General features: G+C 40.3%; 1 protein-coding gene across 4 annotated transcripts in view; it reads left to right on the forward strand.

The window, feature by feature from the left end:
• Positions 1 to 17129, forward strand: part of PREX2 (phosphatidylinositol-3,4,5-trisphosphate dependent Rac exchange factor 2) — a 283316-nt gene that overhangs the window by 147829 nt on the left and 118358 nt on the right. For all 4 annotated transcript variants that reach the window (XM_081259019.1, XM_081259020.1, XM_081259021.1 and 1 more), the window contains exons 20-23: positions 712 to 848; positions 3639 to 3756; positions 6316 to 6500; positions 8761 to 8922. In XM_081259019.1, coding sequence (XP_081115145.1) covers positions 712 to 848; positions 3639 to 3756; positions 6316 to 6500; positions 8761 to 8922 — 602 coding nt within the window. The remainder of the gene's footprint in view (positions 1 to 711; positions 849 to 3638; positions 3757 to 6315; positions 6501 to 8760; positions 8923 to 17129) is intronic.

Consider the following 17129-nt stretch of genomic DNA (forward strand, 5'->3'; position numbering starts at 1 on the left):
CATTGTATTTAGCAGTGGTGCTTTGTAAATGTTGATTTGCTCAGAATATCAAATAGTAATGATTGGAAGGTTCTGAAAATCTTAACTCACCTGTTAGGATATGCCACTGTATCTCTGCAAATAAATGATGGACAGTTGATGTTTTCTGATTAATTTTATTCTCCCCAAATTGTCTGGTTCCTGACCCTTTGTACGTATCCTGAACTCTTATTTCTCTTAGCAAATCCAGTCCACTTCTAGTTGCTAATTGACTTGATTTTTTTCCTTAAGAATTTCTTTTAATTGTTGGCATTTTAAAAAGTGAAAGTGAATACAGTTTAAATATTTAGAGATTTTGTAGACTAAAGGAAGGTAAAAAGGCCTGTATTTCTGGCTTTCTCATTGTGCCATTATATATGCATATTTAGAAAATTAGATGGATTAGACATTTGAAAGGGAAAATAACTGATTAGCATTATGAAGGTCTCTTCACAGTATCTCTTCAAACTAATTCTTAAAGGGGTGGGAAGATATTTGTTCAACACAGTTTGAATGGCCAGTTAAAAAGCAGGGAATTTTTGAGAGGGCATTGCTGTCAGAGCCAGATTCATCAAGAACATGCTAGCTGGATGTTTATCATATTTTAAAATTGCCTTCCTTACGGTATATGGGATAAAAATGAATCATATTCCTAAAATTAGTTTTTGGCAGTTTTCTCATTTGTATTTAAAGGAACTGTGGCCGCAGCCGCTGGTCTTCACCCTGGACAGTGTATCATCAAAGTAAATGGAATCAATGTCAGCAAAGAGACACACGCCAGTGTTATTGCCCATGTCACGGCCTGCCGGAAGTACAGGAGACCAACGAAGGTAAACTACCCTTGGCTGGTGCAGCTGTAATCACAAACTTGCACAGAAGGCCCCGGGGACAGCATGGGATAGTGCCAGGGCTGTTTGTGGTTTCCACTGACAGGTTCACGTTTAAGTGCAGAACTTTCAATCGCATAATGCTTGTTTTATCTGCATAATTAGTTATAATTGATTCTGCTTAAATGGCCACATTTTGCTGCTACAGTATTATCACCAGTTTAAAAAGTGCTCTGGGCTATTTTCATTTTCATTGTGATGAGTTTTCAAATAGCTAACCGTTTATCAAATTGAAATCCAAAGGTCTGAACTGTTTTCTTGACTCTTGTGATGGCCTTAGAATCTATAATGGTCAGCGTGTATCTCCATCTGTATATATGAATTATAAATGCTTACACTGTTTATTATAAAAGTTCTGTGAAAAAGAAAAAATTGTGGGTTTTATAGGGTCTGTGATTGCCTATTGGATATATTTTTATTTAGGTAGCTGGATTTAGCTTTTAAAAGAAAATACCAATATGTGTTTGCCATTACTTAAAATCTTAAGCTCTGTCCTCTGATCCAAAGTTTAAGTGCTATACAAAATAAAATTAGAATCCTAATTGATAAGTAAAGCTTATTATCTCATGAGATACAAGGGAGTGTTGGATTATAAGAGAAAATTCTCTCAAATTAATTAACTGAGTGCAAAAGGAATTTTAAAGGACAGGCTTTCTGTTTTTTTCTGTCATGCTCGGTGAAGTACTCTTTCCTAGATTTGAGTATATGACTTTGTGTCCAAAACAGAAAGGTGAGTGGCTATTTTCTCCTAGGCCAGGACTGACATCCTGCAAAATACTGAGCCCACAAGAAAAGAGCTGATCAGTTTTGCTTACTAGTAAGGTCAAACGAGCACAGCAGATTGGAATTCACACGTAGATGCATAGGTTATTTGCGTTGACAGTAGTTTAATAAATATATATTTATTGAACTGTATTAGTAAATGAAGTTTTAAAAAGATGCTACTTAAATGATCAAATTTTTCCCCTTCTATCAAAATTTTTAAAAGTAGCCAAATTGACTTGAGTTTCATTTCTTTTCATTTCCCCTGTCTTCCTTGTTGGAGAGGTGTTGATCAGTGAAATAATTAAGAAAAGCAATAAATGGACAGAAAAAGTCACTAAGTGAATAACATGCTCTATTGGGTATCCATTGCCACAAAACAGACTGTCCTGAATCTTAGTGACTTAGAACAACAGTGATTAATTGTTTCTCTTGGTTCTCTGGGTTGACTGGGTGTTGGTTCCTGTGAGGGCTTCGTCCTGATGTGGCTTTGTTCTGCTGGGAACTGACTGGTGCTGGCGTTCTCCTCCGGATGGCCTCTCACTCCAGAGCCCCTCCACCTGGCCTTCCTTTCCATTCCTTAGCAGAATTCTCCTTTCTGCATGGTGTCTGGGTTTCAAGAGGGAATATTACAGGCAGTCACCTCTTTACATCATGCTTGCTACTGCTCTCCCTTTGAAGAGTCAGATCACGTGACCAAGCCCAGGATGAGTGTGGGAAGGAGCTACACAAAGGTGTGGACTCTGGGGGATGTGGTTACTTGGAGGCCACAACAGGTCACCAAGGTGTACTTGAATGATTAAATGTTAACTAGCATTTTAATAATGGATAGCAATGTAATAATCAAACACAATTGTGAAGTTAATACAAGAGAAAAATGGATAGTACAAATTCTGTCACACTTCGGTCGTGCAACTCAGCTTATCATCTTAACTAGGAAAAGTACAAACATTAAAGTAGTAATGCAACCCTGAAAGCATTACTTGGTAGCCATTTCATCTCTCATTTATCTAAATAAGACAGGAACTGCTACTTCAGTGAAAATATAGGATGATTTATGACGTGGAAGGACTAAAAGATAGTTATATCAGTTGGGAACCCCATGAGATGAGAGGTGTTCTTCCAATTTCCTTATTGGTTTGATTCACAAAAACCGTTAAATGTGTTGAAACATATGTGACTGTTAGGAGGGCATTTAAGTCATTTGTACAATTATAGACCATTGCTTCTTCAGAAAAGTGCCCATCTAACATTTATGTAGAAGTGTAATTTATAGACTCGAGTCATTTAAGACATTTGGGAAATACATCTTATTTAAAAGCCTATCTATCTTTGGAAGAAAAAAATCTCAAGCTTAAAAAGTTCGTTAGTTTGTTGAAAAATATTTTTTATTTAGTTTTATCATCCTATCAGATTCTCACTGACTTAGTAATCTTTTTTTTTTAATTTATTTTATTTATTTATTTTTGGCTGTGTTGGGTCTTCATTGCTACATGCGGGCTTTCTCTAGTTGCAGCAAGTGGGGGCTACTCTTCGTTGCGGTGCACAGACTTCTCATTGCGGTGGCTTCTCTTGTTGCAGAGCATGGGCTCTAGGCGCACAGGCTTCAGTAGTTGTGGCTTGTGGGCTCTAGAGCGCAGGCTCCATAGTTGTGGCTCATGGGCTTAGTTGCTCCGTGGCATGTGGGATCTTCCTGGACCAGGGCTCGAACCCATGTCCCCTGCATTGGCAGACGGATTCTTAACCACTGCCCCACCAGGGAAGTCCCTGTTGAAAAATAATGCCACCGACTTTCTATTAGTTTCTGGCATTGATTTTCCTTCTCTTTCAAATGTTACTGTATTTTACTGTATTTAAACTAGAAGAATAAGTAAGATTGTCAACTCTCCTTTTGAAGCAGGTTTATGAAATGGATATGCATTTCAGGAAGCACTAACACCTCTGAGGTTTCTTTCTCCCCCTCATTTCCAGCAAGATTCCATTCAGTGGGTTTATAACAGCATTGAGAGCGCTCAGGAAGACCTTCAGAAGTCTAACTCCAAACCCCCAGGAGATGAAGCAGGGGATGCTTTTGACTGTAAGGTAGAAGGTGGGTTCCTCCTTTTTCTCCTCTTTGCCCTATTGTATTCTTTGTCTATGTGCCATTGCCGCGTCCCAGTTATTGAAAACCTTATATGTTCAAGCCACTTCTTAGTCATCTCAAATAGATGTCACGTCAAATTCCTAAGTCGTAATTGCTGGTGACTAACATAGAATAGCTATGACACTTTCTTAGGTACTTTATTAAATGTTTTACGTGGATTATCTCATCAAGTCATCAAAAATGAAAATCTATTAAAGGTGTGATTATCATCCTTCTCATTTTATGGGAAAAGAAATAGAGACCCATAGAGGTGAATGGACGTGCCCAAGCTAGTAAGCAGTGGAATGAGGATTCAAACCCAAGTTATGATGTTTCCTTATTTTGAGTTTAAACATTGTGTGTACCTTCCCACTCCACTGTGGTTCACAAACCAGCAGTATCAGCATCACCTGAGTAAGACAGAAATGCAGAATCTCAGCCCCACCCCAGATCTACTGAATGAGAATCTCCATTTTAACAAGATCTTATCGTATCTGTATGTACATTACAATATGAGAAGCCCTCGTTCAGAAGGTCCATAGTTCCTTTGAAAATACATTTTTTTCCTTTTCTTTAAAATAGAAATATAGTTGATTTACAATGTTGTGTAAGTTTCAGGTGTACAGCAAAGTGATTGTTATACGTATATATGTATTCCAGAGATTTTTCCATCATAGGTTATTATAGGATATTGAATATAGTTCCCTGTGCGATACAGTAGGTCCTTGTTTTGAAAATACTTTCCTGATGCAAGTAACTTTTACTGTATTCTTACAGTAATGAAGGAGGGAAACTAGTAATGTGAGTATGAGAGGGAGAGAGATCTTTTGATAAGAACTCATACCATTTCTGTTTTCTCAGTGAAGCAAACCTGCAGGTCACTGTATTCAGTGGCGAAGAGTGACGGGACTGAGGCAACTACATTTACGTTTGCCTGTAACAAATACCTTGAAATATCATTATAAACTTTTCATGGAAGTCCTTGAATCCGCTCCTACACTTTCTTGCTGTCTTTCCACTTATACTATTGGTGGATGTCTCTGGACATTTTTATTGTACTGTTAGGTTCTTCCAAACCAGCATAGCTGGAGAATTTGCTCTGCACACTGAATCACATGGGGGTACTTAGGAAAAGCAGTTTTCCCTCCATTCCTGGAAGGCCACTTGGGAGGAGCTGCTCGGATCATGAACAGCATCAGAAACATTTCAATCTCATTGGAGCAGCAAAGCTGTAGCGCTAAATCGGCTCTTTTATTTATTCAAACCAGGACAAATCTCAGGACCTTATCTTGAGGCTTTTATTCCTCATTTGTAGTTAGTTTTTGCTAATCATCATTGGTGCCACAGTGAAAGGTAGAATGGGTTAATGAGATGCTCAGGAAATTGATTTATACCTATTCTTGGACTTAATTATTTTAAAGAAAACCATTTTTCTGCTTTTGCCTATTTTTTAAAATAAATTTATTTATTTTATTTATTAATTTTTGGCTGGGTTGGGTCTTCGTTGCTGTGCGCGGGCTTTTTCTAGTTGCGGAGAGCAGGGGCTACTCTTCGTTGCGGTACGTGGGCTTCTCATTGCGGTGGCTTCTCTTGTTGCGGAGCACAGGCTCTAGGTGCATGGGCTTCAGTAGCTGTGACACGTGGCCTCAGTAGTTGTGGCTCATGGGCTCCAGACCGCAGTCTTAGTAGTTGCGGCGCATGGGCTTAGTTGCTCCGTGGCATGTGGGATCTTCCCAGACCAGGGCTCGAACCCATGTCCCCTGCATTGGCAGGTCGATTCTTAACCACTGCGCCAACAGGAAAGCCCTGCTTTTGCCTATTTTATATTTACTGTTTCTGCTATTCTAGGGCTTAATTGTGTTAAACTAATATTCTGTTTTCGCTTATTTAATATTTACTGTTAGATTCCTCAGCAGTTTCTTGCTTGAGACTTTAGGTGTTTTTTCCCCTAGCTGACTGATTGTTGGCCAAAAACCTATAGGAATACATTCCAGATGGAAATTTTATCACAGTGAACAATGACACATTTTTGCAATGAGTCAGCTTCAGAAGATGCTGTTTGGGAAAATTCAGGCACTCCCTGCTTAAAAAAACAATTATTCCATCTCCTTTCTGCTGCTTCAGTATGGTTTTCTGTATTTTTTCTGCTTTGAGAAAATATTCATCCAATGTTTGAGGCAGTTTTAGGAACCCTGACTTTAAGTTATGCGTGCTTTTAATGAAAAAATTGTACGTTTAATGTTGATATAGGTATAAATAGGCATACATATGGTCCATAGATCAAAATGGGTGTGCAAAGATAAGACTAGTCATGTTAGAGTGGTAAGATTTGGATTGGTCAGTCATGTATTTTTTTAAATGTTCTTATTTTTAAAAATTTTAACAAGAATAGACGCTTCATTTAGCACAGCAGATTTAGTCACCCTTTAAAGAACTCTTTAAAAATTATTCATAGAGACTCAAATTATTTGAAGAGACTAACAAACCCTTCCTGAATTTGCTGAATTAAAATTGTCTTTATTCCAGAGGTAATTGACAAGTTCAACACCATGGCCATCATCGACGGGAAGAAGGAGCACGTGAGTCTGACGGTGGATAACGTCCACCTAGAATATGGCGTCGTGTACGAGTACGACAGCACCGCCGGGATCAAGTGCAACGTGGTGGAGAAGATGATCGAGCCCAAAGGTTTCTTCAGCCTCACTGCCAAGGTACGAGTGATCCCTGCAAAGGAAGGGATTTTGTTCTCAGTTAAGCAGCTGAAACCCTCCCTCCCCCGCCACTTTAAAAAATGTAAATAGCTGTACATGTTTCAGCTGTCTGCTCATTCAAGTTCTTTTTCTTGTTCTTTTTTCCCCCATTATTCAGTTTATGTACAGTCTTTTTTTTTTTTTTTAATCGATCTCTTGGAGCACAGTGTCATGTTAGATGGGACGCTTGCCCAGGCGAGCATTAGTTGATTTGGCAAAGGTGTCTTTGCATTTAGTAAGTTTACTACGTCTGTTAACTCAGTATCATGAATACGTTTCAGATGGTTTTCATGACAGGTGGTGCTTTCCTAAATGTACATAATCCTGTGAAGAATATTTGAAGTTGTAAAACGCATTCAAATTCTGCAAGTCTCATGTTTATTTCATAAAATTGCTCGAAGCTTAGAGATCAGTTTATGAATAGATCTTCAGGTATTTATAGAATTCTTAGTTGCAAAGGATCTTGTACTTAGTCCTTAGACTACAGCAAAATAGGAAGGGAAAAAGGGGGGTCTTCATCCAAATGGATAAAACATATGCTAAGTAAGAGGCGACCCTGTGTTTGCTTTTCATGCTCCTTCCCACAAGGTAAATCGATCAGATTCCTGTTGGACCCTCCACAGGTTGGAGCTTTAGTGTTCCATCTGCTTTTGTATAGCTTTGCCACCTTTATTTCTTCATTTCAATTCTTGTTTTGAATGTGTGTGGTTGAGATAGATCTAGCATTAATAACATGTATTTTTTTATTTTAGTGGAAGAAAAATAATATAAAAATCCAAATGCACTATTTCAAAAATAATTGTTTTATGTTTTTGTTTTATATTCTGAAAGTTAACTTTTGAAAAAAATCCCATCATTCTGATGGCATTGTACCACTATATGTACCTACGGATAGAGAATCTATATTTTCAAAATGCAACCCCTTCCCAGCTACATTATACTATTAAGAGGATCCACAGAAGAGTTTGGGATCAGGTTATTGTAATTATTTTATCTCATTTTCTAGCTATTTCAAATTGGCAAGATTACGTGGATTATTTTATATATGACAACTGTACAACTTAGTCTGCACATATTTCTGTTTTACACATGAAGAAAAGAAAGTCAAAGAAATTGAGAAATTTAACCAAGATCACACTGCTAATGATAAAGTGAGCTCTAATTTCTAGACTAGTGATTAAACAAAAAACTCACACTCTATATTCTGCAAGACGGGGAAATGGAGGTGGTGAAGGAGGTCAAATAAACACAGCATCTGTAGGTTGTCTCACACAATATTATAAAACTGTCAGGTAAGGGTGTAATCAGTCGTTGTGATCTTTGAACAATCATGAATGCTACATATAAATAATAAACATAATTAATTCTCAGTTCATGGGAAATTCTCAGTGATTCATGGTATACACACACACACACACACACACACTGCCTTATAATTGATTAAAACAGCCAAAAGGATTTACTAGTTGAATACGTCATATGGATGCTTTTTTTTTTGCGGTACGCGGGCCTCTCACTGTTGTGGCCTCTCCTGTTGCGGAGCACAGGCTCCGGACGCGCAGGCTCAGTGGCCATGGCTCACGGGCCCAGCCACTCCGCGGCATGTGGGATCTTCCCGGACCGGGGCACGAACCCGTGTCCCCTGCATCGGCAGGCGGACTCTCAACCACTGCGCCACCAGGGAAGCCCCATATGGATGCTTTTATCTAACACTTTTATCAGATGGAGTTCAGACAGTGAAAGCAACATTGCTTTTTACTTTATCAAGAGAAAGTCTCATTTATTCATTCCTTCAGCAAACATTTGTTAAATGCGCTCTCTGTACCAGCCTCTCAGTAGCAAGCAGGGATATGGTTTTCCTTAGTTTTTGTTGTTCTACTACCAAACTGAGAAAAAAAAATGTTCTGAGTAGCTCTGACTAAAATATGAGAGTGTACACATCAGAGTGTCCTGATTCATCCAGCAGGGAGTCTTTGAAGTCCCCTCACCTCCCTCAGGCAGCCTTTTACAGCCAGCAGAAGGGAAAACAGGAGATGCCAGACACAAGAGTCCATCACTTCACTGCCAGGGTTTATTGAACATACAAATCCCAGGCAGCTAAAAGAAGCACACTGGGGAAAGTCACCCTGTGTTGTGGAATTGTGAAAATTTTATTTGGCTGATTTTGAAGGTTTTATTTTCTTGTTCTATTTTGTGTGTGTGTGTGTATGTATGTCTACAGATTCTTGAAGCCCTGGCTAAAAGCGATGATCATTTTGTACAAAACTGCACCAGCCTTAACTCTTTGAACGAGGTGATTCCTACTGACCTTCAGAGTAAATTCAGTGCTGTTTGCAATGAAAAAATTGAGCGCATATGTCAGAGAATATCCAGTTATAAAAAGGTAAAAGCTCTATGTATGTATTATACAAGTGATTAATATTTAAATTATTATTTTAATGTCAAATTTAATTCAATTCTTGATATTTTTCATTACTTATTTATGTACCACTTTATTGAAATAATGATAACATTTATGTAACATTTTAGAGTTTTTTGAATGCCTTTATTTACATCCTTTGTCTCATTTGATCTTTGCAAACTTGTAAGCTAGGCCATTATTCCACATTTTCCAAATATAATAACTGAGGCCTAAAGAATTAAATTACTTACTGGAAAGAATAGAGTTGGGGTTTAAATCCAGGCCACCTAATTCTGAAATCAGATTTTTATTATTACACTATAGTTCTTCTTTACCTGTTCTCTTGACAGAGGGAACAGAGCCCTCAATCAGAAAGTACATGGAACATCGGCTGTTTTAAATGGATTCATTGCCTCATTCATTTGACGTATTAATTGAGCACCTTTTGTGTGTGAAGCAGTGTTCTTGGTACCAGGAATACGGCAGGAAAGGAGAGAAGGTCTTTCCTCTCACGATGCTTCCATTTGAGTGGGGGAGACTACAACGAAGTAAATAAATCTCTACAAAGGGGGAAAATCAAATATTGGAGAGAGTTTTGAGGAAAGCTATGGTGGGAAGTGCCAGGGTGTGGGAACTCTAGGCTGGGTGGCTATAGAGAAAGCCTCTCTGGGAAACTCGTGTCTGAATGACAAGTAGAACTCTTCCTTTAAATGGGAGGAAGAAGCGTCCAGGTAGACAGAGCAGCTGGTACAGAGGCCCCAAAGCAAAAAGAAGGTCAGGGTGTCGGGAAGAGTGACCAGTCAGTTATAAGGGCAGAGGCTTGGGCAGGGACAGGTATGAGGTGCCGTGGAAGCTCTTTGTACCTTTCAGGACTTTGGAAGGTGTTTGGATTTTCTTCTTACATCGATGAGAAGCAGTTGGAAAATTTTAGATAGAAGGATGACTTCATCTAATTTAGGTTTTTGAAAGGTTGTGCCGGTTCCTCTGTAGAAATGGATTGCAAGGGGCAAGAAGTGAGGCATAGAGAGGGGTGGGAAGCGATTGGAATAGTCCAGGTGAGTGACGGTCATGGCTTGGACTCTGGGGAAGACAGAGGAGACAGAGAACATTTGGTGAACTCGAGGATATATTTTAGAGGTAGGATAAATAAAAATTGATCTCTAAAACATATAGTAGGTTTTAATTTTTTTTTCTGTTTGTGTCAGTGGGAGGCTAGCTAATTATTTCCCTCAAAGTGAGGCTGGTTGCTTAAATTTTGGTAGTCATACTAGGAAATATTATTTATCCCAGTGTTTATGAATATGAGCTAACTGTCTATGTTTGGTATGGCAAATAAAAGATAAGTCAACATGTGTCCAGATATGTCCATACAAAAATAGGGAAATGTGTGAACGAATACCCAAGGGGTTTCAATTTGGTTGCCTCAGGTAGGGGGAGGGGAAGCGGGCTCACTGTGTTTTTCTTTAAGCATTTCCTACACTGTTAGGCTTGTGAAGTTGAATATGTATTGATGTCATAATTTTTTATAAGTCCATTGACATGAAGAAAAAATGATATTCAAGATCACTGCATAACTCTCACATCTGTTCACCTTCTTTCCATGATTGCTCTTGACCTCTTTAAGTTTGGCAAAGATTCCATGAATATGTCTCGTTGAAGCTGAAGAACGGAAGATTTTCTTTTTACTTCTCCTGTCTCTGTGAGAGGTGACAATGCTTTGAAGTTAAATTTAAAAGCTCTAAAAATGCAAATTAGTAGTCCCCTTTTGAACACATTTTGAAAAGAGAGTCATTCTACTTCAGAAACGGATCTGTATAAAGTATGGTAGGGTTCAGGCAGATTCTGGTTGTCAAGCTTGTCACTTTTGCGTGTGTCATTTTTCTACCTTTTTTGGATTTTGTTCCTATTTTCTTCTCTCCATTCATTCAGACAGCAAAAGCAGTAGAAGTAGCTTAAAGAAATACACATAAGAAAAGGTAAAATATAGAAATAAAAATAAAACATTAAGATGAGGGTATATTACCTAGGGTATTGATTCAGCTGCTTTAAGAAGGACCAAGGCAACAGAGGCTTCAACCAGATAGAAAGTTTATTCCTCACTCATTTGAAAGTATAATCTGATAGGAGTCCAGTGAGGTGGGGCTTGATGATCTTCTAGGGATCCTTCTATATTTTTGTTTTCTCCCCTAGGATATTGCCCTCTTCTGCAAAGCCAAACTTGGTGCACCACCACCATGTCTAAATGAATGCCCCTTAGCAGGGGAAACAGGAAGTGGAGAGTAAAGCGCTTCCTTTTGAGGGCAGGACCCAGAAGTTGTACACATCACTACTGTTCACATCCCGTTGTTTAGTGAAAGGGAGGCTGGGAAATGTAGTCTCAAACTAGGCATCCATGTGCCAAACTAAAACTCAAGGAATTTTATTACTAAAAGAAAGAAGGAGAGATTGAATATTGGAGGAAAATGAGTAGGTAAATTGAGAGGTAAAGCTATATTAGAACAGATAGTATAGACCATCAGGGAAAAAGGGGCTGTAGGTAAGCAGGTCCGAAGACTCTATTTACTTGCTAAAGTGGAATATTATATTTGGCCTTCAGCTTACTGATGGCCAAAATGAAAAGGGAAACACGGTCTGTTACTTATTTATCAGCATCCCTGTGATACATACATGTTTCTTAAGAGAAGTAAAGGTTTTCTTGGTCTAAGTTCTAAAGGAAATCTCTCACCCTGGATTTCAAAGAGGCAACACCAGGAATGTCAGGGCAGTGTCCATAAACATAGCCCTGCAAAAGAAGCGGCAATTTGTTTTATGTGGCAGATATTTTTATGACACTCTTTAATGAAAGAGCATTGGTCAAAAACTCAAGTTCACAAAAGCAAGTTTGTTGCAGGATGGGACAGGAAGACTGGGGAAATACTTACTAAATGTGTATCTTTTACATAGGCAATAGGGGCTTAAGTCAGTTATTTGAAGAAGTCTGCCCTCCCCCACGTACAATCTACTTGGGAAGAAAGGTCAAAATACATGAAGTAATAATAATACTACTTAGCCTACTAGGAGGTGTTGCCATGAATGGTTGAACATGCTGGCACCCAGCACCTTGCTCTGTATGCTGCTCCTCTGTGCCGTTATAGAGCGCACAACAGTTTATAGCAGTCTGTGTCAGGCATTGCATGCTAGCTATATTTTACAGTTTGCCTGTGTTGTATAATCTTACCAACACAATGATATGAGACATATTATCCATTTCATCGATGAAGTGACTGAAGCTCAGAGGGATCAAGTAACTTTCCCAAAGGCACACAGCTGGGAGTGGCAGTGGAATTTGAACCTTGCTCCCTTTTATTCTAAAACTGGTTGTTGTTTGTTTACCTGTAGTTGATACTTTGCTACACAGCTGATGTGCTAAACAGTATGGTTCTGACTGCAAGGGCAATAGCATTTCAGTAACGGAGAAATCATCTTGGACAGAGTGGTCAGCAGATGCTATCAACTGGAAAGATCTGTCAGAGTGAAAAGGAAGAGAGATGGCTCTCAAGTAAAGGGAGAGATCATAAATGAAGGCAAAGACTTAGAAATGAGACTGATCTGATTGATGCAGGGTTGACGTACTGCCTGGGCCAGAAAGGAGGATTTTAGTTGGATGCGGTTAAAAAGGAGAACTGACAAAATGTGATTTTTTCCATTGATTTTCTTTTTTTAATTTTTATTTATTTTTGGCAGCGTTGGGTCCTCGTTGCTGCGCGCGGGCTTTCTCTAGTCACGGCGAGCGGGAGCTATTCTTTGTTGAGGTGCGTGGGCTTCTCATTGCAGTGGCTTCTCTTGTTGTGGAGCATGGGCTCTAGGCTCGTGGGCTTCCGTAGTTGTGGCCTGCGGGCTCAGTAGTTGTGGCTCACGGGCTCTAGAGTGCAAGCTTGGTAGTTGTGGCGCACGGGCTCAGTTGCTCCGCGGCATGTCCCAGACCAGGGCTTGAACCCCTGTCCCCTGCACTGACAGGCGGATTCTTAACCACTGCGCCACCAGGGAAGCCCCTCCAGTGATGTTTTGAAGTGACATAATCATCAGATTTGTTTGTAAGCTGTCCAAGTTGAGGGTGACTTGGACTCATGTAGAAGCATTGGGGACAGAGAGAAAAAGATCAATTCAAGCTGTGTGTAGGAGGAAAATATATACCGTCTATGATTAATTGGTTATGGCGATAAAGAAGGTGTTATTTCTTGGTTTCTAACAACAACCTGGTTTGCAATAAACTGAGAGGTGTATGTTTTGGGGGATTATAAGCAGAGTTTTCCCCCAAATGTCAGGGATTCTCAACAGCATTATTCCGGGGAGTGAGAAGCATCTTCCATTTCCTCAGGAGTAACTGGGCACCTGGGAAGCTTCTAAAGAAGAGGTGGACAGGCTACCGGGCAGTGATTTGAGATGATAAAAAGAATGTCACTGAAGTTTGGAAAGCTCTCGTATGCACATGGTTGCTGTTTGAGACTCCAAGTAGCCATGTGTACTGAATAGTCTTACCATCCTGCTTCTTTCTCAGGAAGTAAGAATTTGCTTCATGTCACATATGTGGCAGGTAACCAACTAGGTATCAGTCCTATGGAGTGCCGTCTCACTTATTTTTATTTTTAATTTATAAATAAAGAGAAACTTGTAGTTAACCAGGACATGAGTGCTTTAAAAGCAGTCCTTTCATCATCCCTTCTTGACCATAAACCTGTTTAGAATCACTGGCTATCTTTCTCACAAAATAGAGAAACAGGGTCAGCAAGAAAACATTTCAAGGAACTTTTCTGTTTGAACAAAATGTCGATATCTAAGGTAACAGCCTGTCAGGTAAGGTCAGCTCCATCCATGTAACAGATGTATGTCAACAGAAACTATAGCATTTGTGAATATATATTTTTAATTTCCACGTATTTACTTTTAAACTATTATTAGCAACCTATTTGTCTCCCAGATGAAAGCTTCAAACAGCCCTCTTTGTGTAAAATAAAATGTATCCATAGAAACTAAAATCTCAAAGAGGCTGGCTTTCCCTTATTATTTTGAGTCTAAAAGTTTTACGTGTTAAAAATAGAAACCAGTTGATATTTCTACAGTTTCCATAGCCAGGCTGCTGCGATCACATTTAAAGTTTTGGCCAGCGTTACAGGCCACAGATGTTCAGACCTTACTGGGGACCTGAATGAACCCTAAGCTGGCGTTTAATCTCTGTGGGGCAGGAAGTGTGGGCAGTCGTTCCAGACGTAAAAGTATGCACTGTTTGGAGGAACGTGCTCACTCTCTGGTGTCCTGAGAACTTTTAAAAATTCTAGATTCATTCTCCTGTTTCCAGATAATTCCATAATTGGCCTTATTTTTGGCATTGGGGATACTTCTTCCATATAAATATTTAATGAGCTTTTAAGAGATAGTTCCTTTTTTTTTCTTTTAGTGTTTATTTTTACTTGTTGACAGTTTGCTTTATTTATTTATTTATTCTTGGCTGTGTTGGGTCCTCGTTTCCGTGCGAGGGCCCTCCCCAGCTGCGGCGAGCGGGGGCCACTCCTCATCGCGGTGCGCGGGCCTCCCACCACCGCGACCTCTCCTGTCGCGGAGCACAGGCTCCAGACGCGCAGGCTCAGCAATCTTGGCTCACGGGCCCAGTTGCTCCGCGGCATGCGGGATCCTCCCAGACTGGGGCACGAACCCGTGTCCCCGCATCGGCAGGCAGACTCCCAACCACTGCGCCACCAGGGAAGCCCTGAGATAGTTCCTTTTTACACAAAAATACTACCTGTAGGAATCTAAGTTTTACGTTGACTATTCTGAGTATCTTTAGTTATTAATGCCACATAATCCCCAAATGGATATATGGATTGGGAAAACTGTGGGTAAAATCCCTCCTCATGTCCTCTTCCCCCGATACAGAATTTTTATAGGTCCATGCCAGTGGGTCTTTACACTTCATTGAAATGGGACACTGTCTGCAAAATAATAGCTTACCTTTGTATTTTTTTGACTTGTAGTCAAATGACTATAATTGGATCTAAACTTGTTGTCATGCTCAGTAATTCATGAATTAACTACCAATGCATTAAAAACCTGAAATTCCTTTTCCAAGAATGACTTCTTCCTGTCAATACACAAATATGCCTTAGTATCTGTATTAAAGATAAATGTTTCCCTTGCCCGCCACACTCCTCTCTACCTCCTCTTCCACATCTTTGATCTCTGTCCTAAAAAGAGCTACCTACACCTGCTGTCCACACCTGCTGTCCATACCCGCTGTCCACACCCGCTGCCCACACCTGCTGTCCACACCTGCTGTCCATACCTGCTGTTCATACCCGCTGTTCATACCCACTGTCCACACCTGCTGTTTCACTCGCCTTTCGTTCTCAGCACACTGAAGGTGGGCTCTGGTTCCCTCCATGTAACTGAACTGGCCCTTTCTAAGGTCACTGGTGACCTCTATTTTGCCAAAGCTTATTCACTGTTGTCATTGTAGTCCTTGTTTTAGTAGCATCTGATGCAGTTGAGCTTGTACCTTTCTTAAGCAGTTTTCTGTGACTTTCTTCGTGGCCCATTCGTAGTCTCCTATGCTGATTCTGCCTTTTTCGCCAACCTCTCATGGGCAAAGTCCCACTTTGACTTCGACTTACTATGTTTATTGTTTGCCTCTCCCCTTATTGGAATGTAACCACCCAGAAGGCAGGAATCTTTGTTCATTCACTGTTTCCCAGTGCGCCTAGAACCGTGCCTGATTTAGAGCACCCTGGATAGGTCATTGTAGGATGAATGAATGAAGCTGGTAATAAGCTTGGTCCATAATAGGTCTAAAGCATTTTCCATCCCAACTCATTCCCACCCCCCATCCCATACCCTGTACGTTTCTTTATTACAAAATTGCAGTTTTTATTTATGGAAAAGAACTTTTGTCTTTCCTTGTGAGCTTCTCCAAAGCAGATGAGTGAGCTCAGTGTTTCATTTGATGTCGCTGAAGAAGATGACAGGTCCACGTTTCCAGGGCCCTTTACTACTGTAGGGCATGATCAGAGCATTTTCACCTGCCCACCATGGTCAGTACAAGAACTCTGCCTTCCTCATTTTAGGTCTGTGTTTCAGAAAGGGCTCACCATTAAATAGCAGGGCATGCTGTCTGCCAGCACTTTTTTTTTTTTTTTTGCAGTACGTGGGCCTCTCACTGTTGTGGCCTCTCCTGATGCGGAGCACAGGCTCCGGACGCGCAGGCTCAGCGGCCATGGCTCACGGGCCCAGCCGGTCTGCGGCATGTGGGATCTTCCCAGACCGGGGCACGAACCCATGTCCCCTGCATTGGCAGGCAGACTCTCAACCACTGCGCCACCAGGGAAGCCCCTGCCAGCACATTTTGATCTTCAAAATATATCCACATTTCCAGGACCCATGATTATGGCCCCCCCTCGCCCCCTCGCCCTTTTCTAGGGATTCCCCAGGATGGAAGATAGCACTGCTTTCATAAGGCTCTTCCTTCTCCAAGAGAGGCTCTTATCAAAGAAGTTTCCACTTACTCTTTGAGAGAAACTAGGCACATTCAGACCTGTGGCTACGCACCGTTCCAAGTGCATGGGGAGAGGGCACAGAAGACATTTGTATTGAGGTAGATGTCGGAAAGCTGCAGGAAATGGGTCCCACTGAAAAGGAAATCTTCCCCCTCCTCTGCCTGATCACTCTAGTGATACTTCATTACATCACCCTGTTCACTTCCTTCTCAGCACTTACCAAAATTTCTAATTATCTGGCTATCGTATTTATTATATAATTGTTACATATGTATATACACATATACAGTTGTGTATATGTTTATACATACATGTTACATATAATTGTAATAGTATAATTGTTTTATATAAGGGTGATATATTGTTTTTACCTGTGTTCCCTACTAGACCGTGAATTCTGTGAGGGCAAGGGCTGTGTCTTCAGCGTAGCACAGGATCCAGAATAGATGCTTCTTTTCATATTTTTGAATGAATGAATAATTGGTTAAAATAAAAGAAAGCAACAGAAGGGTAACTGCCTATTACCATGGATGCTGTGACATAATAAAATCGATCTCTGTGTCTTTGTGCCGTGGGAGCCTTATCTGAGATTTTTATCCTGCAACTACAGTGGAAAAGAACTTCTGAGTCAAAGTTTTCATCTGGCCTTAAATTCTAGGTCTTTCC

This window comes from Mesoplodon bidens (genome assembly GCF_964165515.1).
Source record: "Mesoplodon bidens genome assembly, chromosome: 16".
In the NCBI taxonomy this organism is placed as follows: Eukaryota; Metazoa; Chordata; class Mammalia; order Artiodactyla; family Ziphiidae; genus Mesoplodon; species Mesoplodon bidens.